The 26,320-nt window shown below is 37.6% G+C and overlaps 2 protein-coding genes across 2 annotated transcripts in view; one reads left to right on the top strand and one right to left on the bottom strand.

Annotated features, from left to right (window-relative positions):
- The window catches only part of LOC123314419 (rho-related BTB domain-containing protein 2), a 226,144-nt gene that overhangs the window by 59,453 nt on the left and 140,371 nt on the right, over window positions 1-26,320 (top strand). The window lies entirely within an intron of this gene.
- On the bottom strand, window positions 2,121-5,261 carry LOC123313958. Its single transcript, XM_044899069.1, has one exon. The coding sequence runs from the start codon at window positions 5,259-5,261 to the stop codon at window positions 2,121-2,123; it is 3,141 nt and encodes a 1,046-aa protein (XP_044755004.1).

Here is a 26,320-nt window from a genome sequence, read left to right as displayed (position 1 = left end):
ATTGTGAAATGTTATATTTCATATTGATTTCTCGGAAAAATCTTTGAAAGCAGCTTATACATGAGAGAAGTGTTAAACGTATAAAAAAGTTGTAAAACATTAAATTTCACATCGATAGAGAACACGCGTTCATTACACAAATACAAGTTTTTCGTTAATACTGGGTGGGCTTTTTAAAACGAAACAGACGAGATAACGGGCAGAATAAATTTATTTCGAAAAAATGCTCGGACACGTCGATTTTTGTTTCGAGGGGGACAACTTTTAAGGTCAAATTCACAACTATATCGCTTCAACCCTTAGTGTTAGAACACCAACCCCTAAATTTTGAATAGGAAAGAAAGGGTGAGTGATACCTCATTTGAAAGTTCTTTTTATCCTGAATTCAGCGTATTAATTTTTTTCTCATTCAATGCATTTGTTTTCGAGATATTCAATTTTGAATTTCGTACAGTACCAGTCATTCCGCTAACCATGCTATGTGAAATCATCAATTATTTGACTAATTCATTCTGTGATTACGATGGTAACCATTAATTGTCAACATTAGACAACGAAATAATTATTATTGGTAATTACTTTCTTCAACATTTAAGGTGGTTGTCTCGTCTGTTTCGTTTTAAAACGCCCACCACGTATTTCGAATTTAAAACGTCATAGACTATTTCGTGGTCATGGACAGTCAACGACAATACCTCTGATATTTGGCTCAACTATGATATACTCTAATATGGAAACGGGTTGAGGAACGCCGCCGTAATTTAGTGATCTATAATAAAAAAAATGTAGCTTTGTTCATATTCAATTTTCCAGGGGAGATAAAATCGAAAAAAAAACGAAAACATGCATTTTGGCCACCAAAAAATTGGCTGAGGAGGAAACCTAGAATAGTTTAGTTTTTTAGTTAGGATGAGTCGTTCAAACAATTGAATACTTATTGGAAGAATCTTTTCTCGTTGTTTTCATCGCATTGTCAGTAAAAATAAAATTCGATTCATTCAGTAGTACTTGGGAAATATATAAGGTCCATTCTTCGGTTGACAGTAGAGATGGTTGAATTCTCGATTTGATTTTGGCTATAAAAATTGCAGCCATCACAACATTGCAACAAACAATACTGGATGGAGAACGATCCTTCGGCTCCAACACTGAATTGAACGCACGAAGCCGCCTACACCTCTGTAGCGCCGCGCCGCCTGTTTTGTAGCGGCTACAAACGCTCGTTTCGCGAGAGCCGCTCGAATACGCTTCCAGTGGACACCCGGGCCTATGTGCAAAGCTACAATCAACTGCGATTTGCATTGTTGAGTGATCCATCTGCCAGAATTTTCTGTGAACAATTGCTGGATATATGGAGGTGTTCCGGTCGATCAATCAACATGTTTGATTTCATTTCCTCCAAATTTCGGCACTTTTTGTATCAACCAAGGATGAGCTAATAAGCAAAGTATTTTCAAATATAATTGCCAACCACAAAAACCTGAATTGGTTGAGGGAACGAGCCATTCTCGCGGCAAAGAACAAAGATATTAATCAGTGAAATTCGATAATTCAAAGTGAATATATTATATATAGATATTGCAACAAACGGGAATGAAACTACAAATTATCCTACTGAGTTTTTGAACTCATTGGATTAACCAGGTTTGCCACCACACAATTTACAGCTGAAGGTTGGATGAGTTGTCATTATGTTGAGAAATCTTAACCAGCCAAAATTATGCAACGGAACACGTTTGATGGTGAAACACCTTAAAAGTAACGTGATTCATTGCACAACAATAAGTTGTTCTATTTCCAACAGTGTTAACTCCGAATTACAGAAAAACACATTAACAAGAAATATTGAATGAGATACATTAAAATTCCACATTGAATGTAGAATTCACAAAATAATTTGTGTTTGCGCCGTTGGATATACAGATAATTGAAAATATCTTGGTTTTAAAATATATATTCGTAATTACAATCTCTTGGCTTAATCTAATGTGTTACATTCGATGTCGTACAGCGCAATTAATTCAATATGCGTTATCTTCCGCACAGAAGTCATATTACACATGTTTATAATATAAAGGCGTTCACATGCAATGTACAAACCGCGCACAGGGTGTCACAAACTAAACATCTTCCCCCCCCTCGAATCCCTTTGGACTTCGAGGAACTTCCGCTGTTGGTGGTACCGGCAGGGAGCAAAGATTGTGCACAGCTCTTCGGATGATACCCTTGGATGTGTAAAGCTCAGCCACTCTTGAAACTCCATCCGATCCGGGAAACAATTTCGAAACTCGGGCCATACGCCATTTCAAAGGAGGAACGTTGGCTTCCTTGATGACAACCAGATCGCCTTCCTTTAGCCCTTCTTGCTTGATGCGCCATTTGGACCTTTGTTGTAATTCGCTGAGATATTCATTCTTCCAACGATGCCAAAAATGTTGACGCATGCTCTCGAGGTTCTGAAATCTGCTGAGCCTGTTAGGATTTGCTTGTAAGAGATTTTCTACTGGCAATGAAGTGAGTGGCCTGCCTATGAGGAAATGTGCTGGAGTTAAAGGATTAAGGTCTGTAGGATCAGAAGAAAGTGGGGTCAATGGTCTGGAATTAAGGATTGCTTCAATTTGCGTAAATAATGTTGTTAGTTCTTCAAATGTCAAATGTTTGTCTCCTAAGATTCTAGTGATATGGTATTTGGCGGATTTAATGCCCGCTTCCCAAAGCCCACCGAAGTGAGGGAAGTATGCTGGTGAAAACTTGAAATTAATGCCCTCATTTGCTGCAAAACCTGAGATTTCTTCGTTATTTGTTTTTAAGAATCTCGCGATTTCGTTGCCCGCGCCGACAAAATTTGTGCCATTATCACATAACAATTGAAGAGGCTTTCCTCTTCGAGATATAAACCGTCGCAAGCATAAAATGAAAACATCAGACGTAAGGTCGCTTGCTACCTCTAAATGTAAAGCCTTAGTGGCAAAACATACAAATAGACATAAATAACATTTTGTTATTTTGCAACCGCGACCCTTTCGGTCTGTGATGTAAAATGGACCGCCAAAATCGACACCGCTAACCTGAAATGGAGAACTTGGGATGACTCTAGAAGCAGGTAAGTTGCCCATTAGTGGATTTAAACATTTAGCTTTCATTATTCTACATATCTTGCAATTATTTATGGTGCTTCTAGCTAAGATTCTACCTCTTAAAGGCCAAAATTCATTTCTTAAATCACTCAACAAAAGCTGAGGTCCACAATGCATAAGTTTGATGTGATGATAGGAAAATAGCAATTTTGTGAAGTTATGATTTATATCTAACAAAGCAGGATGTTTTCTATCATAGCTAACCTTCGACTTCTGTATGCGGCCACCAACACGAAGTATGCCATTCTCATCAAGGAACGGACTGAGCGACAACATACGAGAATAAGAGGGTAAGTTCTGCTTATTACTTAAAATTCTGATTTCATTTAAGAAGCAATCTCTCTGGTGCAGTTTTATCAACAATTGGAGTGAAGAATGTAACTCAACAGTGGACAATGAACTTGAAAATTTATCGACTTTATTGCGCGAATTTGAGATGAAACGTAAAACGTAGGCTACAGACCTCTGTAAAGTTGAAAATCTTGAATATTTATCGAAGTTTATCAAAGAGTTAACATGAATAGTAGAATTGAGTGTAGTCGTAGCGTGTAAACATTTAGCAGTAGTTTTCTTCTCGGGTAAATCGAGAATATTTTTTGTGTTCATTGTTTGAGGCCAGCTACAAGGATCCTCAAATAAAAATGGTGGACCTTCCCACCAAAGTGTAGCTGACTGCATACACTTAGGATTTACACCTCTAGAGGCCATATCCGCTGGATTTTTATCGCCTGGCACATGCCTCCAGGTACCAGATGCAGTCAATTCTTGTACTTCACTGACACGGTTGGCGACAAAGGGTTGCAAGTTACAAGCTTCAGAGGACAACCAACCTAAAACAATCGTTGAATCAGTCCAATGATAGGAAGAAGTTATATCACAACGGAGTGATTTCGCAACCTTTGAGCTCAGTCGTGCTGACAGTAATGCCCCGCACAGCTCAAGGCGTGGTATTGTCGTAGGTTTTACTGGAGCGACTCTGGTTTTGGCGCAGACTAATTTGACGAAAATGTTGCCTGAGCTATCTATCGACCTGAGGTAAATAGCTGCAGCATATGCTGCCTGTGAAGCATCTGAGAATGAATGTAATTCTATAATAACGGGCTGATTGATGAGTATATGTCTACCAATTCCGACCTTTGATACTGTGTTCAAATTAATTGTAAAATTCCGCCACTCTGATTCTAATTTATCATCTACTGGGTCGTCCCATCCCAGTTTGGATTGCCATAATTTTTGTAGTATTATCTTCGGCACGATAGTACAAGGGCTTAGCAAACCCAATGGATCAAAGAGTTTAGCAGAATTGGACAAAATAGTACGTTTAGTTACATTTTTGTTTAAGTTGATGTTTTCAACTGAAAATTGCAGAATGTCATTCAATGGATCCCATTTCAATCCCAAGACACTGGATGGTGAAGAAACATCTAAGTCCTTAGGTGTAGAGATATTTGACTGGAATTGAAAGATAGATGGGCAGTTTGTACGCCACCTTCGTAACGGAAGACCAGCCGATCTTAAAATTTCAGTGATTGATTGAACTATATGGATCAACTCAGCTGGGTCATCAGTACCAGAAAGTAAATCATCGATGTAAAAATCGTCCTTTATACATTTTGAGACTACTTCATCACTACAATCCAATCCAAGTTGGTGAAGACATCTCGTACTCAAAAATGGTGCTGATGCAGTACCATAGGTTACTGTATTCAAACGAAATACCCTAATGGTCTGGGTCGGATCATCGTGCCACAAAATTAATTGTAGTATTCGTTGCTCGGGCTCAACGAGGATCTGACGGTACATTTTTTCCACATCAGCTGACACCACAAACTTGTGCTGTCTATACCTCAGTAAAATTGAGAACAAGTCGTTTTGTACTACTGGTCCGATATATTGTATATCGTTCAACGATATACCCGTAGAGGTTTTTGCAGAAGCATCAAAAACAACTCGTAGTTTTGTTGTTTCACTAGTTTCCTTCAATACTGCATGATGTGGAAGGTAGCAACCAAATATAGGTTTAGGAATTTCAGTCATGTGTCCCAATTGTTCATATTCTCTAATAAATTTACGATACTCCTCTTTGAAAACAGGTTTGCGCTTAAATTTTTCTTCCAATTGCATTAACCTTTTTTCGGCAATTTTATATGAATCACCTAGAACTGATGAGCTCTCTTTTAGTGGTATTCGAACACAAAATCTACCATCATGTTCACGATGAGTAGTTCGACTGAATAAGTTCTCGCAGTAGTTGTTTTTGAGATTTTTATTATCTCTAGGAATTTCCTCCAGTTCCCAAAATTTTGCTAATTGTTTACTTATTTCCTTTGAGAAGTGGCAATATATTTTAGTATTTTTGTCTTTATCGTGAGTATTCCCCCTCATGGGGCCAGCTACTATCCAACCCAGGTAGGTTTCCTGTAATATAGGACCTTGATGTCCCAGGATAAGCCTATTTGGCTTAAGCAGATCCCAAAAGATATCAGCACCTAACAGTAAATCTATTACTGAAGGTTGATGAAACCCTGGATCGGCTAGGTGCAAAGAGCTAGGGACTCCTAGATTCTCGATACGCAAAGTACAATGGGGCACATTATCAGTAATTTTAGGTAGAATAAAGCAATTTATGTTCATATTAAAGTTGTTGTGAAGCGATTGTATATTTATGTTGCAATGTTCATTGACATTTAGTAGCATATTTCCCAAACCAGAAATATATTGATGATATTTTTTTATTTTGTAGATACCTAAATTTTGTTGAGCCTTATAGCTAATAAAAGATGATTGACTGCCGCAGTCCAGCAAAGCCCTGAGAATAAATGTTTTGTCCTTGTTTGTCACCCTGACCAACGCCGTGGAAAGAAGAGCTTGATTGGTGGAGACAGCAGACATAGCAATAGAAGTGCCAGATGAGCTTGCTACCGTGGACTCGACTGCAGGATTTGAAAAATTCGAATTTTCACTTGTATTTAAACTATTGTTATTAGTATTAACTGCAGATTGTTCATTTTTTATTTGTTGTATTGATTGTTGTAAAGGTAATTGCTTATGTAACAATGTATTATGTCTTCGATGGCATATTCTACAACCGCCCAACTTACATTGATAGGATTGGTGGCCGCCTCGAAGACAGTTAGTGCACAGTTTTAATGAAGAGATTTTAGCGATTCGCTCTTCTATAGGCAATGATTTAAATTTAGAGCACTCATGAATTTTATGTTCTAGTTTACATATAAGACACCCTTTAGAAGGTGAAAGATCATGTGAGGACGCAATGAAGGATTTGTTATTTATTTTTGGTAAGCTATGACGTTTCTCATTGTTCTTAACAGATTTACAAGCATTCATAGTTTCTAAGACAACAGATCTCTGACGAAGAAATGAATAAAATTCTTCTAAAGTAACTGAGTCTATATCACTCCTAAACTCCTCCCATTTTCTCGAGGTTACGGTGTCTAACCTTGAAGATGCAAAATAAATGATTATAGTATCCCACTGATCAGTAGGTTCTCCCAAAGACTTTAAAGCACTCAAATTTTTATTTAATGAATCCATAATATACCGCAATCCACTGTCAGTTTCTCGCTGTAGTGGTTCAATAGCAAAGAGACACCTTAAGTGTTCATTAATAAGAAGACGTTTATTGTTATAACGTTGGCTCAGTAAATCCCAAGCAACAGCATAATTATCATGTGATACTGTAATAGAACTGAGTATAGACGATGCTGAACCTTCTAAGAAGGATAAGAGATAATGGAATTTACTGACATTGTCAATACTGTTATTATCGTGAATTAATGACGTAAATGTATCTCTAAATGATATCCATTTGTTTTGATCACCATTAAAGGGTGGAATTTTCAAAGGTGGTAATTTAAGACTATTGTAATTATTCGACTTATTACTTATGTTAGACGAAGATTCATCGATAGCATTATTTTGAAAAGAATCTAATAGTGATTGAGCTTGAGCCATTAACTTAAAACAAATATTCTCAGTGATTTCACGCTCTTCCATTTGTTTAGATATATCTTCATCCAACAGTTCTATTTTTGATTGAATATCTTCAAAACCACACGACAATTCACGCATTTTATTCAATCTGATATTGACCTCATTTAAAATCAAATTTGATAAATCCTTGCGATTCATTAAAGGCGTTAAATATTTTTCAAAAAGTGTTATACGTGCTCTTAAACTGCCTCTTTGTTTTATTAAGTCCTTTAAATCACTCATCTTGTCGACGCAGAAAACGTTTCACTCAAATAATGATGGAACAAAAAAACAACGGAATCAAATAATCAAAACAATGAATACGTTACGGTTATTCCTGATAACGCAGCTGGGCTGATAACGAAAACGGTTCCGCAGCAACGAAGCGACTTCAAATGGTTATTAATCGAGATTAACCGTTACTGGATTTTCAAATAACTGTTATGCAGCTTTCAGAGGTCAACTTCACCTGAAATGATATAGTATTTGAATTAAATCGGTCAATAATTTGAGTTAGTTGTTAGTTGAAAAATAGAATGTAATGAATTACGCAAACTGAATCATGTGAAGGAAAAATTACAAAGGAATAAACAATGCACTTCCCTCTGCTTCGGAAACGATGAATTGCAGCAATGTGGCTCGCGATTTCCCAAGGTGGATCCTCCAGAAAATCTGTCGTTATTCTTGAATTTCGATGTTTTTCCACTGATTTCAAATCACGTCGGGGTCACCAAAAACTGTTTGCGCCGTTGGATATACAGATAATTGAAAATTTCTTGGTTTTAAAATATATATTCGTAATTACAATCTCTTGGCTTAATCTAATGTGTTACATTCGATGTCGTACAGCGCAATTAATTCAATATGCGTTATCTTCCGCACAGAAGTCATATTACACATGTTTATAATATAAAGGCGTTCACATGCAATGTACAAACCGCGCACAGGGTGTCACAAACTAAACAATTTGAATGAATTTGATGTACAATATTCAAAGAAAAAAAACATTCAAAACAATATACACCAGTCCAACATCCACTCATGAGAGCCAGCAGAACAATAGTAAGGATGATTAATATCGCATCTACTGGCAATCGAGTAATAGCGAACAAGCAAAATTCACTGGAGATTCTAAACTAGAGTTCTAAATAAACTTTTTAGGGTTTTCACTTCCAATCTCTGAAACAAAATCAATTAAAAATGAAATAAACGATTTGCTCCTGCGTAAATTCTTGCACTAATTTGTCAGGAGCAAATTAACTAGAAAAAATTGTTGCCTGACAATGAACTGAAAATAAATAATGTTGAAATTATAATTTTATGTAACGTTTCGGAGTCTATATAAGACTCCTTCATCAGACGAAAAATCTATTTTCGAAAATCTTCTGAATTGTGGCTTTTGTTTGACATTAATGTCAGGCAACAATTTTTTCTAGTTAATTTGCTCCTCACAAATTAGTGCAAGAATTTACGCAGGAGCAAATCGTTTATTTAATTTTTAATGATTTTGTTTCAGAGATTGGAAGTGAAAACCCTAAAAAGTTTATTTAGAAATGCAGAATCCTCCCCGAATGAATTTCAAAATAGAGTTTGTTCTCCCAACACCACAATAGAATAGATTACCCCTCCTGGAACCCAGACGGGGCACTAGAAATGGCAAATATTGTAAGATTTCTAAGCAATCTAATTTGTTATTAACTAGTTTATAAAGAAACAGTAAGGCATTTATATTCACTCTATCAATTAAGGATTCAGCACCAAACCTATAAAGAAGAAGATTATGATCGTTACCTATCGGTGGATGAGCTCCATCTTGCCTCCAGATCAGATATTTATAGAATTTTCTATGTACAGACTCAATTCTTTGTTTGTGATATTCTTATATTGGTCTCCAAACGATATTACAATATTCCAATCTACTCCTTATCAGGCTGTTAAAAAGTGATATCAGCGTGCTTGAATTTTCAAAGAATCTACCATTACGAATTATGAATTCAAGTGTTTTATTAGCAGCAGATCTCAGCTGATCGATGTGAGGAACAAGAGTACAACTACTATCACACAATATACCAAGATCTGTAATCTGCGTTATACGTGACAGCACAGTGCCATGGACTTTATAATCATATAGACGGAGAGCCAGAGCCAAAAAAAGTCTCTGAATTTCTTAAGCCTGGTTTTTTCTCAGGTGATTACAATCATAATATACAATAAAATGCTGCGGTCAGTCAAGTGGATGTTAGAACATGTGCCTCTGGTGCGCGATCAAACATGTCGTGATCACCGACATAATAAAATCAATTTCTTAAGTCTGAAACTTTAATAACTTTTGTTTTTTGGTATGTAAATCAAAATTATGATAGTCAGTCAACGTCCAATCGGGACACAGCTGGTCAGTCAGCCTTAATGTGCGTAGCGCGAGGCGTAGCGTCGTTTAGAAGGGTGCAATTCGTTTATCAAGCGTGAAAATTTTTTGTAACTACTACTGACAATATTATTAATGAATAAAATGGTCAGTCAGCCATTCCGTAGAACAACGCCCGTCAGTCAGTGGATAAAAAATTAAATTTTTTTCGCTCTCTATAGATATTACATCATAATCATTCAAAGTAACACATTTATTTTAATAAGGTACTTCCATGTCGCATTTGTGCCTTAAAATCTCAGAAATAAAATTCGTTCGAAATCAACAGTGTACTCAACTAACGCAGGTATACGCACAGGTAAGAACTCCTTGATTTTCAAACATTTTTAACTAATATTCATTTAATTCATTAGGGATAACAAGCTATAAATAATCATCAGATAATTCATCATCTGAATCTTTCATATCATTATTCTCAGTATCGTGATCTGACACGTCAAGCTCAGGTGTTGCAGAATGTAAAAAATAAATAAATTTGTGATTGTTTAATTCAGATAAAGATATTTCTATACCTGTATTTTCTTGTAAAGGCCCTTTGAACCAATCACACTCATATTTCTCATCCACCAATTTCCAGCCGTAGTCAGTAGGAGATAGCTCCGTTGGAATTTGACGGTGAGCATTACGCCAAATATTTGTAATGAATCTCGCTCTTAAGAACTGCTGCATCAATTCTGACTGGCATGGTGGCATACTCGACCCATCTACATTGATTATTTCAATTTTAAAACGATCGTTTGTGATACTAAGACATTTATACGTCTTCGAAAATAAAACAAGACATACAAATGGAAAACAAATCCTTGAACCCTATTTAACATATTATTCTGGTTGCTTTCATCTGCAAGTCCAAGGTCAGCGAATGTTTTTTGAAAATCTTCCCTCGGCTTCATTATCTGCAGAGGTTTTTTTTACCTTTCTCCTAAAAAGCTGGGTTAAAATCACTTCCAATTAGAACATGCAGTCCAGGAAGAGCATTGCAAACAGAATTTCACAATTTTTGATGCATTCTACGGGTGTCCGTGAAGTTAGCACCCACTTTTTCGAAAATGAAGAAAATTTTTTTTGCATTCGTTAGTAACTCGTTAGTAACTATTTGTAACACCAAAGTTTTCGTTTGTACCTTAAAGATACTGGTAGAAAAACACCGCATTCCGCTGGGTGCTAACTTCACGGGCATCCACTGTTCGATTTTTCGCGAAAAATAAAATACACTTGGGAAGTCCATCGTTAGTAACTATTTGTAACACAAAAATTTTCGTTTGTAACCTAACCTATGATGGGAAAATGACACCCCCAAAATGCGAAGTTAGCACCCACATTTTCGAAAATGAAGATAATTTTTTTTGCATTCGTTTGTAACTCGTTAGTAACTATTTGTAACACGAAAATTTTAGTTTGTAACCTAACCTATGATGAAAAAATGACACCCCCAAAATGCGAAGTTAGCACCCACATTTTTGAAAATGAAGATAATTTTTTTTGCATTCGTTTGTAACTCTTTAGTAACTATTTGTAACACAAAAATTTTTGTTTGTAACTTAACCTATGATGGGAAAATGACAACTCCCAAAAGCGAAGTTAAAACCCACTTTTTCGAAAATTAAGAAAATTCGTTTTGCATTCGTTCGTATTTCGTTAATAACTATTTGTAACAAAAAAATTTCCGTTTGTAACTCAAAGATACTGGTAGAAAAACACTGCATTTCGCTGGGTGCTAACTTCAAGGCCATCCACTGTTCGATTTTTCACGAAAAATAAAGTACGGTTGAAAAGTTCATCGTAGGTAACTATTAATTTTTTTTGCATTCGTTTGTAACTCGTTAGTACCCTGTTACTAAATGTTCGACACACATAATTTTTCATTAGTAACCTACTCTTCAATTGACAACACCCCTGAAGTGCAAAATTAGCATATACACATTTTGGAGAATTCTGAATTAGTGTATTGCTTCCGTAAGATGAGTACTTCCTCTGTAACTACATATATATTTATTGAGAAATTCTGAAAGTTTTGAGGAATTGAATGTGTGATATAACCTATGAATGCAATTATTATACCCGAAAGTTACCATACATTATCGATTGAAATTTATTCTGGGAGGATTCTGCATATCTTCATAAACTTTTTAGGGTTTTCACTCCCAATCTCTGAAACAAAATCAATTAAAATTGAAATCAACGATTTGCTCCTGCAATTGTTGTTGATTTCAATTTTAATTGATTGGGAGTGAAAACCCTAAAAAGTTTACCATACATTACTTTAAAATTTGTTTCACGAATATTAACAGATGAAGTATTATCGAAAGCAATAAAGTAATTCAGTATTTTCCTAAATGTGTATGTGCTAACTTTTCATTTTATTGGTGCTATTTTGTTTATTGCATATAAGGTTACAAATAAAAAATTATGTTTTACAAACACGCTCCCAGCGGAATGCTTTGTTTTTTTAGCACTATCTTTGAGTTATAATACGAAAATTTTTTTGTTATAAATAGTTACTAACGAATGTAAAAAAAATCATCTTCATTTTTGAAAGAGTGGGCGCTAACTTCGAATATTGGGGTGTGTCAATTTCTCATCATGGGTGAGGTTACAAACGAAATTGTACAAATAAAAAAAGTTACTAACGACGTTTATCTATTGAAAACAAAGAGCAAATGGAGATTTTCCTAAAAATGTGTATTTACTAACTTCGCATTTTGAGGGTGTCATTTTACCAATATATGTTAGGTTACAAACCTTGTTACAAATAGTTACTAACGATGCACTTCCAACTATATTCTAATAAGTAAGTAAGCACCCAGTGGAATGCGGTGTTTTTCTGGTATTATCTTTGAGGTACAAATGAAAATTTTCGTGTTACAAATAGTTACTAACGAGCTACGAAAGAAAGCAAAAAGATTGTCTTTATTTTCGAAAAAGTGTGTGCTAACTTCGCTTTTTGGGGGTGTAATTTTTTCATCATGGGTTAGGTTACAAACTAAAATTTTCGTGTTACAAATAGTTACTAACGAGTTACAAACGAATGCAAAAAAAATTATCTTCATTTTCAAAAATGTGGGTGCTAACTTCGCATTTTGGGGGTGTCATTTTTTCATCATAGGTTAGGTTACAAACGTAAATTTTCGTGTCACAAATAGTTACTAACGAGTTACAAACGAATGCAAAAAAACTTATCTTCATTTTCAAAAATGTGGGTGCTAACTTCGCATTTTGGGGGTGTCAGTTTGTCATCATGGGTCAGGTTACAAACGAAAATTTTCGTGTTACAAATAGTTACTAACGAGTTACAAACGAATGCAAAAAAAATTATCTTCATTTTTGAAAATGTGGGTGCTAACTTCGCATTTTGAGGGTGTCATTTTCCCGTTATAGGTGAGGTTACAAACAAAAATTGTGTGTTACGAGTCGTTACTAACGATGAACTTTCCAACTGTACTTTATTTTTCGCAAAATTTTCGTGATTTTCGAAAAGTGAGTGCTAACTTCGCATTTTGGGGTTGTCATTCTCTAATCATAGGTTAGGTTACAAACGAAAATTTTTGTGTTACAAATAGTTACTAACGATTTACAAACGAATGCAAAAAAAATTATCTTCATTTTCGAAAATGTGGGTGCTAACTTCGAATTTTGGGGGTGTCATTTTCCCATCATAGGTTAGGTTACAAACGATAATTTTTGTGTTACAAATAGTTACTAACTATGGACTTCCCAAGTGTATTTTATTTCTCGCGAAAAATCGAACAGTGGATGCCCGTGAAGTTAGCACCCAGCGGAATGCGGTGTTTTTCTACCAGTATCTTTAAGGTACAAACGAAAATTTTGGTGTTACAAATAGTTACTAACGAGTTACTAACGAATGCAAAAAAAATTTTCTTCATTTTCGAAAAAGTGGGTGCTAAGTTCACGGACACATTCTACGGACATTAATCATCCTTTGATGATTCCTAGTCCCAACTTCTATCTACGCGCATTAATGCTGACTGACCAGCTGTGTCCCGATTGGACGTTGACTATCATAATTTTCATTTAGATACCAAAATAGAAAAGTTTATAAAGTTTCAGCCTTAAGAAATTGATTTTATTATGTCGGTAATCACGACATGTTTGACCGCGCACCAGAGGTACATGTTCTAACATCCACTTGACTGACCGCAGCATTTAATTGTATATTATGATTGTAATCACCTGAGAAAAAACCAGGCTTAAGAAATTCAGAGACTTTTTTCGGCTCTGGCTCTTGGACTAATATAATGTAAAATTTTTTTCCTTGTGTATGACATAGCGTAACATTGCGATATGTTCAAATGTAATCTGTTATCGATGCACCACACTGACTGCCGATCGAGCGCTGCCTGAAGCCTTGCACAATCAGCAGCGTCTACTATTTTAAGAAGCAACTTCAGATCGTCAGCAAATAACAATACTATTACATCCATATTATCAATCAAATCATCAACGAATAATAAAAACAACAAAGGTCCAAGGTTGGATCCTTGGGGTAAAAAAGAAAGAGCAACAACCCTCAACAACAACATAACACATTCTATTTTTCAAATATGATCCAACCAACCCGCTTACTTTCGAACCAAAACCAAATTCAGATCTTAATTTGTTCATTAAAATATTATGGTCTATCCTATCAAACGCATTTTTTGCTTGACAGAGGGAAATATGCAACTATAAAGGATTATCTCATAGATCTTCGAGAAATAAGACAGGATTGAAATTGGTCTGTAGTTTGCAATCAATGACTTGTCACCCTTTTTGAAAACAGGTATAATTTTTGAACGCTTCCAGATTGTGGGATAGACGCCCGATGCTGCGAATATATTACAAATATGAGTCAACGGCACAGAGAAGACACCAATGCAGTCCTTGACTACGAAGCTTGGTACTTCATCAGGGCCAGCGGTGCGCTAGTTCGATAACTTTTTAGATGCTCGTAAAACACCAAACTCGGCAATTCTGCCAAGAGTAACGAATAAACTATCAGAATCATCATCAGATTCAGGTGTGTTAAGTGGGGCATCAAAAACACTTGAAAAGTATTCAGCAAAGGCTGATTCTCAAAGCAAAGTATAAAGGTGAGGAAGTTCTTATTCCCAGGATTCCGATGATCCTAACAGATATGCCATTTGAGTTTAAGAGAATTCAATTTTCTATTCGTATTGCGTTTGCTATGACAATCAGAAAATAGCAAGGCCAGTCCTTGGGTGTGTGTGGCTTAAATCTAGAAAATCATTGTTTTTCTCATGGCGTGTTGTATGTTGCGTATTCACGAGTCTTGCCGACTCGCCACCTTCTGCCCTATTCATTCTAGGACCCGGAAAACAAACTAAAAATATCGTTCATCACAAGGTACTATAATGAAGGAATTGTAAAATTCTCAAAACGAAAGTTTATAATATCTACAACAATTCGGTACCTACCTCTCAAATAAGGAGAATTCTTTTAATGCAAATAAAAATGTATATACCTATTTTAATGTAATTGAATTTGTTGTACATTTTGTATTTGTACTTTAATTGCACCAAATCTATCTCCCGCTTAAAAAAATACCAATGCTTACTACAACTTTATGTATCTCTAAGGCGAAACAAAGTTCGCCCGATCAGCTAGTTTTTACATGAAAAAACACAACCTCATTACATCTTTTACTTAAATAAAGGTGAATAATGGGAAATAAAGTTTGTACAAAAACTATTGGTGCATTTTTTCACTTGAAATTAATCCATTGATTAGTACATACTCCAATAATTTTTGAGAAAAAATTATTTTTCGAGATTTAGGATGATGCAAAACTTTTGAATCTATGTGTATATTGTTTGAAAAAACTAGAAGGTATTTTGGGACAAGGTGACGACAAACTACAATACGAACATAGCGTTTTTTTCATTTTTTATTTATTTATTTGCAATAAACAGGAATCCTAACAGGAAAACCTAATTACAAGGATCCACTAAGATCTAAGAAACAAAAAATATATTCATTCACACAGTGATCATGAACACAGATTGATTAAATTTAGAAAAAATAAATAAAAATAAATTCAGTAAGTTTTAAATAATAATAATATAATGTAACGCCTTTTTCTCCAGTATCTCGAGCCCCAGCTATTCCTTAAAGGGAAAATAGCAAACCTACCCTGGTAGCCCCAAGCCGAAGACAAGGTTCGGTGTTATCTGGGGTGTTAGCGATAACCAATGAAATTCAGAATCGGATTTCACAATTTCATTCGTTGTCTCGTGATAAGAAATACAATCGGCACAATTATTATAGTTTCGGTCGAGTGAAAATCGTAATACAATAGATAAAAGTACTTTACAACACTATCAATCATATACAAGTACACAAAATGGTGGATTCGCGGAATGAAACGGACGGAAAGAAAGAAAAAGGGGGGATCCGATCTCAAACGTATCGCGGATGTTATAGACTCGGTCGCCAGCCAGAACCAAAGAACCCTGAGTGGGCAAGGTGATTGGGGCTCAGTTCCAAACTACGGAACTGTAAGAAACTTACAGCACCGATAGAGAAAGGGTACAAGCTGGGTGACCACGCGGGTTTAATCCAGAGATTTCCCCCAACGCGGAGAAAGGAAACCGGATAAAGGGTGTACACCGGGTGACCACGTTAGTTTCCGCCTCTGACGGAGTTAGACTCCGGCCAGAAACTTCCCCCAACGCAGTGAAGGGGAAAAGGGTAAGGTTAGACAACGGGTTGGAACTGAGGTTCCCAAATAAAATACAGAAGGCTATCTTACCTTTGAACTCGGTAACGGATGAATGTCTGGTTCTTGACGGCACTATAAACTGCACGGCGGCGAAAAAAAAAAACTGCACAATTCTTATTCCGGCGGCGAATGATACGAATTAATCTTAGGTGGCGAATCATATCCAAATGTTGTTGATTACCAATGATATATTCAGAATCTGTTAAAATATCTGTTAACGGAAAATCAACTTTTGTAAAAGGTAAGGCAAATTTAGGACCTAAAGATAAAAAACTTTTAACATCCTCGGGTATGTCTACATTGGTGCAATCTACCAACCATGATGGGTCTGTTTTCACATTAATTTCTCTTCTGTCGTTCAACAATTTGGTGAATTTTGTTGAGTATCTGTGAACAATCACAGATACGAACTTTCAAACTTCCATTCGTACCTACACTGACCAAACAAATCGTTAGAATTTTGACTAATACTAATGTTAGAATTGTGGAATATTACAAGAAGACGATCAGGAATTATTTCTCGAAGGTGAAAGACACAGTTCCCGGTATACTCCAAACTAATCTTGTATATCAACTAAATTGCGGTGATTGTGAAGGTAGTTATGTAGGCCAGACCAAACAACTATTAAAGAATAGAATCCGACAGCACCAAAATGATTGTAAGAAAGGCCTTACCACCACAGGACTATCAGAACACTGTAAGAATACCGGCCATAATTTCGATTTTGAAAATCCAAAAATCCTTCACAGAGAAGACAATCTAGAAAAAAGACTGACCAAAGAAATGATTTCCATAAAGAACACCGAAAATAATGTAAATTTAATTACTGATACCATGTCCCTGAATAACATATATGTATATTAATTTGATAAAAAGATGCAAATGAGAATAAGAAATTTTTATGCATTACCACCGCAGGATTCAGTTTATGACTTTGCCAATATGCTTGCACATCTTATCACGTTGATTGTTGTCGATGTTGAAGATAACCTTAATTATCCATTCATACTAATGACTAGATTAGAAACGTTTTCCATTTTTGGAATAGAGCTTTGATCTCTCGGGTGAGTCTCTCCATTCTGTTCATTCCTAAGTCAATACAGTTTGATACATTGTGGTCAACTTTTATTTGTGTATATTTTTTTGATTGATGATTGACTGTCAACTTGATCCTTTTGTATTTTTTGTATTATTGTAATATCGTTGTTGTGTTTGAAATTGTTTTTTCATTAATTGTAGCCTGAGGAAGGTGAGAAAAAAACCACCGAAACGTCGCCATAGAGATCTAGCTTTTTATTGTTCCTTCAACCGATATCAACATTCTTAATATTTATATTGGAACGAAAATTTGAAGAATTTTTGAGGTATTTACATCTACTTGATCTCTCATGGCTTTCAATGTATAAATTACAGAATTTAGTCTAACGATCAAGCCACCACAGTGCAACCTCCAGCCCAATGTACGAGCAATAATCATGCCTAGAAGTTTGGTGTTATCACTGACCGGAACCTCCTCATCCATAATTGTGATACTTTCAGGGTACATCACATTAGATCTATTGCTGGAAAAGATCATTATGCTTGTTTTGCCTGCGTTGAGATTCAACTTGTTATCCATGCACTAATTTTGAATTCTTACCATCGTGTCTTTGATGTTGACTGAGAGGGACTCAACATTCTTACCAGTTAATATGACATTTGTATCATCGGCAAACAAAAAAGTATCCAGATCTTCAGGTACATCAACCACAAGCTCCTCATTCCGAATTTCTGTGGGCAAATCATCTATATAGACAACAAACAGTATTGGCTCCAGAATTGTACCCGGGAAAATACAATCTAGAACAGAAGCCTCGAACGAGATACATCGCTCGTCCTGAGAGTCCACCACAACAACCTGTCTTCTGTTACTCAAGTAAAGTAGCTCTCGAAGAGCTTAAGTGGTAATCCTCTAATTACAAATCTCTCGAGTTTCATAAGCAGGCGCCTATGATCGACGCAACCGAAGGCTTTGGATAGGTAGACAAAAAGTTCTGCCGGTATCCTGTGTATCATTTTTGCATCTGTTCGTTAGTTAGTAAGATATACACGACAAAGAATGCGACAGCTCGAAGCCATGGTATGCGTCATGAGTTGTTTTGCACCGAAAGCGATTTAATTTCAACCTACGATTTTCTGTTACTGAAATATGTTTGAAATTTACCATTCAGATCATTCACAAAATTGGAACTGATTTTTTCCATTGCAGTTCAGCTTAACATTAGTTGCATGAGTACACAAATGATTCATGAGTACACATTGGTTTTAGGAGTACAAAAAATATTTACCACGTTTCGTATAATTGTTTTTTCAACATATATAATTAGCAGTGGCGGATTTCCAAATGGACTAGATGTAGCTACGGCGGCAATTTTTTGTAGGCGGTAAATTCTTGAAGGAGGAAATTTTTCAGAGACTACTGAAAACGGAGAAGCAATTTTGCGTCATTCTCGAATTTTCATAGTAATATTGAAAATAATAATTAATAATATTCATTTACATGAAATATATTGCCAAGGATGCCTCAGTGGCGGACGAGAGCTGTCGTTATGGCTGTGCGACACATGAAACCATCCAGCACATTACCGGGGGATGTCAGAAGTTCGCGGGCACGGAGTACAAAAATAGACATGATGCCGTTGCCAAGATTCTTCACCAAAAATTGGCACTAAAACACCAACTTCTAAGTTCGAAAAAGGTTCCTTATTACAATTACCATCCGGATGCTGTGTTGGAAGATGAACATCACAAGCTCTACTGGGATCGCACGGTTCTCACAGACCGGAAAATAACGCACAATAGACCAGACCTCATATTGCTCAATAAGGATGAGGACAGATCACTATTCATCGACGTGGCAATTCCAAATAATAACAATCTTCTAGATAGGCAAACTGAAAAAATTTCAAAATCGAGAGATCTCGAAGCTGAAAGATATCGACACCATCCCTATTGTCATTTCATCTACAGGCCTGATACCGAAGAAATTACTAGAGAACTTGAGGAAACTTCAGTTGGACGAAAATATCTATAGAGTCATGCAGAAGGCGGTACTACTCGGAACGGCGAGAACTGTACGGAAGTACATTGGAAATTCAGAGGAACACCGTCTGCTCCGATAGGAAGTTCGGGTGGAGCAGGAATCCAACCTACAGCAGGGAGGCGAGGAGCGACCCGGACCCGACCACCACCACGAACCCGAAAACCTGGAAAGGGCTCCAACAGAGCTTAATCCTTTTGATATCTGGGATAAGTGAATTTTCCTCTGGAGAGGATTGTGAAAGCCGCAAGGCTAAAGTAATAATAATGTGATAACGAGAAGCCTCGGAAACAAGTCACTGCCTGGGGATCGTCAGGGCATGTCTGGAGCCAGCGCTGGATATGACAGCATGCGGGACGTCGGTGGCAGGATGTTGAGGAAGCTGGCTCCTGCTGCAAAAGAAGCTACAGCTCCAAAGCAACAACAGCAACCAACGAGTCCAATTCAATTGCCGACTCGAACCGCTGAAGGTGCTGCGCGGGATATTCAGCCAGTGCTCACCCAAGCAGGGTTAGTTAGAAAGCGAATGATGAGGACAGCGTCCGTGAATGAAACTATTGTGCGCATATATAACTCCATCACGGGACTAGGGCAGAACACGAACAACTATAGGAAAAGGCTCCATGAGGAATTCTGCAACGCCTACCCAAATCTCAATGTCACTGAACAACGAGTGGCAGACCAGTACCGCGTAATTCTGAGAAATGAACTAATACCAACGGCCCAAATCGACGCAATTAAACGAGAACTTCAGCGTCCGCTAGCAATAGAGAATAACACCAACACCTCTGATGAAATTCACATGCCTGGGCAACAACACCCAGAAGACATTGATACTGAAAGTTTATCCTGCAACGCAAGTGAGCCTGAACACCAGGACGATAGGGAAAAGCTCCACCGACAAGTTGACTCTGACATGAGGAGATACTTCGCCAAACTGGAAGGGACAGATCCTCTTCATCGAATAGCACCTCCTCGACTCAATACATCCAAGAAACTGTCACTTATAATCGACATTTTGAATAAGGACGTTTTACCTGAGTACCTACAGAACGGAAGTTCATTGGAATATCTGCATCTAGTTTTTTTACTGTGCAGCGCTAACAACAGCGAAAACCGTAGGGGCAAAAATTCGCCGAACGAACAACGATGGTCCAAAATTACACAAATTACACGCGCCGGCACGGCAGAAACAAAAAACAGAAAGGTTTAGAAGAGACATTGGACGACTGACGGAGTACTTGAACGGGAATCGAGGAATAAAGGTTGTGAAAGCTGCCAAAGAGATCATGGTTAAAAACAGGACACACACGGAACGAGAGACGGAGAATGCTACAGCTCACCATTGCCTCGACACTCTAAAGCAAAAATTAAGTCTGTATGCAGAATCCCTGAGGAGATATGAAAGCAGTCATAGCCGGAAAAGAGACAATAATTCATTCGAAAAGTCGGAGATTGAAGCAATTCATTATTAAGAATAAAAATTGTTTTCGATATATCAGTTGAAAAGCCCCTGTTGTAATCAAAAAGGAGGGAAGAGGAGGGGATTAAAATTAAAATTATTTCGTTTGTACAACTGTCTATATTATTTTCTAATCGTGCACAGCACAACTCTTCAGGAGTTAGGTGCAAGATCAAACAACTTATCTTAATCATGTTATTTACTGTATATTTCGGAGTTGTTCAATAAATTATTTGATTTTGATTTTTTTATTTTGACTTGATGTATCAGTATTGTTATTCGCGGACGAACTAAAAATTTTTCTCCTAATACTCAGTCTTACTGATTGTGCTAAGCTACAGGCAGCACATGATAGCCTATCAACATTGTGCGAAGACAATAGATTGAGTTTGAATATATCTAAATGCTATGCTATGACATACACAAGGAAGAGAATGGTAGTCAATTTCGATTATTGCACCAATGGTACAATGCTATTTCGAATAACCGAGATAAGGGATCTGGGGATCAGGGGCCAGTGGTTGTTCATTTGTGCCGCATATGAGACAATTAATACTCTCATTCATTATATTTATAGTTCGAAACACTAGAAACTTTCAGAACTCAAATACTTTGATAGCCCTGTTTAATTGTTTAATAAGAAGTCGATTGGAATACTGTAGCATCGTTTGGAGACTCATATATGACTGTCATAGGAAGAGCATTGAGTCGGTGCAGCGAAAATTTTTTTTTTTTAAGTTTTTAATGTGGAGGCAGGACGGTGTGTATCCTCCCATAGTCTATGACAATAATCTTTTGCTCTCTAGGTTCGGTAACGTATCCACTACGGATAGGGTGAATATATGTGCACTATTATTCATATGCGAAATTATTAATCGAAAAATCGATTGTTCAGAGCTTTTGTCATGTCTTCCGTTTCTAGTTCCTCGTTTGGGTTCTAGGAGTGACATGGTCTTTTACTGTGGGACAGGGAGAACAAACGCCAGTTCTCTATCTCGTATAAATTATGCTTGTGGAATAATCAATTCGCTCGCCAATGTATGTGACATTTTTTTCGACTCTCCTCGGGCCATAGTGCAGATCTATTTGTCGCGCCACACCTGAATTTCGTGAGGATTGTTAATTTGTTTTGTATTATATTACTTTGTGCACATTTCAATAAGTAACTGTATTCTCAATTTCTTTTTGTTTTCCTGTAATTGGGAGTGTATCCTGTAGAAAATAAACTACTTATTATTATGACTTTAGCCTTGCGGCTTTCACGCTCCTATCCAGAGGAAAATTCATTTATCCCAGATATCTCAGATATCAAAAAGATTAAGCTCTGTTGGAGCCCTTTCCAGGTTTTCGGGCTCGTGGTGGTGGTCGGGTCCGGGTCGCTCCTCGGCTCCCTGCTGTAGGCTGGATTCCTGCTCCACCCGCACTTCCTGTCGGAGCAGACGGTGTTCCTCTGCATTCCCCATGTACTTGCGTACAGTTCTCTCCGTTCCGAGCAGTACCGCCTTCTGCATGACTCTATAGATATTTTCGTCCAACTGGAGTTTCCTCAAGTTCTCTAGTAGTTTCTTCGGTATCAGGCCTGCAGATGAAATGACAATAGGGATGGTCTTCAAATCTTTCAGCTCAGCTTCCACTGTCTCCTGGTTTGTTCCTCTAGATGTATTTTGAAATTTTTTCAATGTGCCTATCCCGAAGATTGTTATTATTTTGAATTGCCACGCCGATGAATAGTGCTCTGTCCTCATCCTTATTGAGCAATATGAGGTCTGGTCTATAGTGGGATATTTTCCGGACTGTGAGAACCGTGCGATCCCAGTAGAGCATGTGATGTTCATTTTCCAATGCAGCATCCGGATGGTAATTGTAATAAGGAACCTTTTTCGAACTTAGAAGTTGGTGTTTTAGTGCCAATTCTTGGTGAAGAATCTTGGCAACGGCATCATGTCTATTATTGTACTCTGTGCCCGCGAACTTCTGACATCCCCCGGTGATGTGCTGGATAGTTTCATGTGTCGCACAGCCATAACGACAGCTATCATCCGCCACTGAGGCATTCTTGGCGATATATTTCATGTAGTTCCTTGTTGGAATCACCTGATCCTGGATGGCGAGCATGAAGCCCTCTGTCTCAGGAAACAACCTTCCGGAAGTCAACCAGTAGTTCGACGCAGATATGTCGACGTAATCATGGTTGACCTCGTTCTGGTGCCTTCCATGCAAAGGTTTGCCAATCAGTTTCTGCATTTTACTTTCTGCCGAGTGTTCGACGGTGTCCAAGTGATCCTGTTGTAGCTTTAACGGTGTAGAACTATCAGCAACACAAACTTCCCGATGGAGTTCTGACGAAGCAGCCTTGTTCAGGAAATATTTTCGAAGTCCTTCAATTTCCTGGAACATACGGTTGGGCAAATCAACAATTCCTCTAACCCCAAGATGTCGTGGCAGCTCTGTCTGTTCTATTGAGCTTTTGAGTTGATGTTTAATGTGTTTAGTCAGCATCGTCCTTATTTTTCTCTGTAAAGCTGCTAAATCGGTGGTTGTCCAAGAGATGATACCGAATGAATAGCTCAGCGCCGAGCAAGCGTAGGTGTTAATCGCTTTTATCAGATTCTTGCTGTTAAGGCCAGTTCTCATTATCCTTCTCAATCTTCAGGTGAACTCCTCCGTTAATTCTTTCTTCATCTGGGTCTGATTGATTTTTCTTGCCTGTTTTATGCCTAGATACTTGGATGTGTCTCCTCTCTTTAATGCTTCAATTTCTGCACCTTCCTTGAGTTTGAACGTACCATCTTCTATTTTCCCTCTCGTTATGTTCAGCAGTCGACATTTCTCTAGTCCGAACTTCATTTTGATGTCTTCCTCGAATCCTTCCACCATTTTCAGCATCTGTTGCATTTGTTTTTTGGAAGATGCGAAGAGTTTCAAATCGTCCATGTAAAGGAGATGATTCAGTTTCATCATAGTTCTACTGCGCTCTTGATGGAAAATCCGTAGTCCGTAGAATTCAATCTATGAGACAAGGGATTCAGGGCCATGCAGAACCACAGAGGGCGAGTCTTAAAAAAATTCTGCGTCTTATTGGAATAGGTCCTGTTGTAATGGAGCAATCTGCTGCTTTCATTTGAAGACTAGTACACCAGGTTGACATGGCGTTTTTCAGGAACTTAACAATATTGTTATCTTCAAGATCGTCAAGAGCCATTCGTGGGGTATAGAATCGAATGCTTTGTTGTAGTCTATGTACGCAGCGTAAAGATTCCTTCGCTTGGAGAACGCTTGATTGCAGATAACTGAATCTATTTATTAGTAGTTCTTTGCACCCTCGGCTGTCTTTGGTGCATCCTTTCTGTTGCATGGCGATGATGTTATTCCTTTCGCAATGGTTGTGAATTCGGTTTGAAATGCACGATGTGATCAATTTGTACATGGTTGGAAGACATGTGATTGGTCGGTACTTGGATGGGTTTTCTGTATTCCTTTGGTCTTTAGGTAACAGGTATGTTGTGCCATGTGTAAGTAATACTGGCATTCTTCCAGGATTTACAATGACATCATTTATAGCGGAGGTCAATTTGTCATGCATGATCCGAATTTTCTTGATCCCGAAGTTCTGTAATCCATCACGACCAGGTGTTTTCCAGTTGTGTAGTCCTCTGATAGCTGATTTTACTTCTTCAATTGTGATCATGTCATACGGCATCGGCTCATATTTTATAGCTTCAGATTGTTCATCTTCAATCCATCCGGTATCTCCATTGAACTGAGGTTTCGTTGATAATTCTTCGGTCCAGAATTGTTCAATGGCTTCCTTTGGCGGTAACTTTCCATTTTCTCCATCCGATGATGTGAGTGACCGGTAGAAAGATTCTTCCGACTTTTCGAATGAATTATTGTCTCTTTTCCGGCTATGATTGCTTTTATATCTCCTCAGGCGTTCTGCATACAGACTTAATTTTTGCTTCAGAGTGTCGAGGCAATGGTGAGCTGTAGCATTCTCCGTCTCTCGTTCTGCGTGTATCCTGTTTCTATATCCATGATCTCTTTGGCAGCTTTCACAACATTTATTCCTCGATTCCCGTTCAAGTACTCCGTCAGTCGTCCAATGTCTCTTCTTAGTCTTTCTGTTTTGTGTTGAATACGTTTCTGCCATACTGGCGCGTGTAATTTGTGTAATTTTGGACCATCGTTGTTCTTTCGGCGAATTTTTGCCCCTATGGTATTAGCCGTCGTTAGCGCTGCACAGTAAAAAACTAGATGCAGATATTCCAATGAACTTCCGTTCTGTAGGTACTCAGGTAAAACGTCCTTATTCAAGATGTCAATTATAAGTGACAGTTTCTTGGATGTATTGAGTCGGGGAGGTGCTGTTCGATTGAGAGGATCTGTCCCTTCCAGTTCGGCAAAGTATCTCCTCATGTCAGAGTTCACTTGACGGTGGAGCTCTTCCCTATCGTCCTGGTGTTCAGGCTTACTTGCGTTGCAAGATGCACTCTCAGAATCAATTTCTTCTGCCTGTTGTTGCCCAGGCATGTGAATTTCATCAGAGATTATTATTATAAATCGAAAAGAAAGACTATCGAATGCTCAAGAGAGGTCGAAAAATAAGGCCGCCACATGCAAGCCAGTGTCGAGACATTCATACCTCATAACAACATAAGCAACAAAGGAAACTGCAGCTGTCTCTGTTGAGCGACCCGATCTGAAACCATGTTGAGCATTATCAAGTATACCGAACTTGTCAAGATACTTCATCCTTGGGTTGAACACGACTTTTTCGAATACTTCAGAAAATACGCTCAGAAGAGAAATTGGTCTATAGTTCGTGATGTTTTGATTGTCGTTTTTCATAAAGATTGGAACAACCAGGGCCCTCTTCAGAATAGAAGTAAAGATGCCAGAACTTACAGAAAGATTAATACAATGAGTGAAATAAGTATGTACCTCATTTGAAATGAATTTGAGACAACGCCTGACAGATAACTAGCGAAAGTTTGCACGGCGTGATGGCATATGGTAATTTTCCTGATTTCGTTTCAAAATTTGGAGAAATTACTAAAACTAGAATATAGGATCAGAACATCAGATGAAAAGTTATGAACAGCTCCTGAGAAAAAATAATTCACTCAAAACTCATATCATGTAGATGTATAAAACATAATGTAGAGGATGAGCGAAATTCGATGGGACCGAATGGCAGCTCTGTCGCCATAAGAGCTAGGGAAAAATGAAGGGCCCGTTTTCGACCCCGATTTTCAAGAGACGGACCATGGCCAGAACGGCATCCTTCTTTCTCCCTCAGTTTTCAAGTTATAAGTGAAAACACATTTTTCGGCTCTTTGAATTAGTACCTCTACCGTGAAGTTTCAGTAATATCGAACAACAAATGCAATATTCTGCAGTAACAATCTTAGGCGGAATTCAGTGGCGAAGTCCTAGAGTTTTTTCAGTTCACCACTTCAGTGATATAATAGATAGTTTTATTTT

The sequence above is a fragment of the Coccinella septempunctata genome, chromosome 5 (assembly GCF_907165205.1).
Source record: "Coccinella septempunctata chromosome 5, icCocSept1.1, whole genome shotgun sequence".
Taxonomy (NCBI): domain Eukaryota; kingdom Metazoa; phylum Arthropoda; class Insecta; order Coleoptera; family Coccinellidae; genus Coccinella; species Coccinella septempunctata.
Note: the sequence above shows the minus strand (reverse complement) of the source record. Positions and strands in the feature narration are given on the sequence as shown.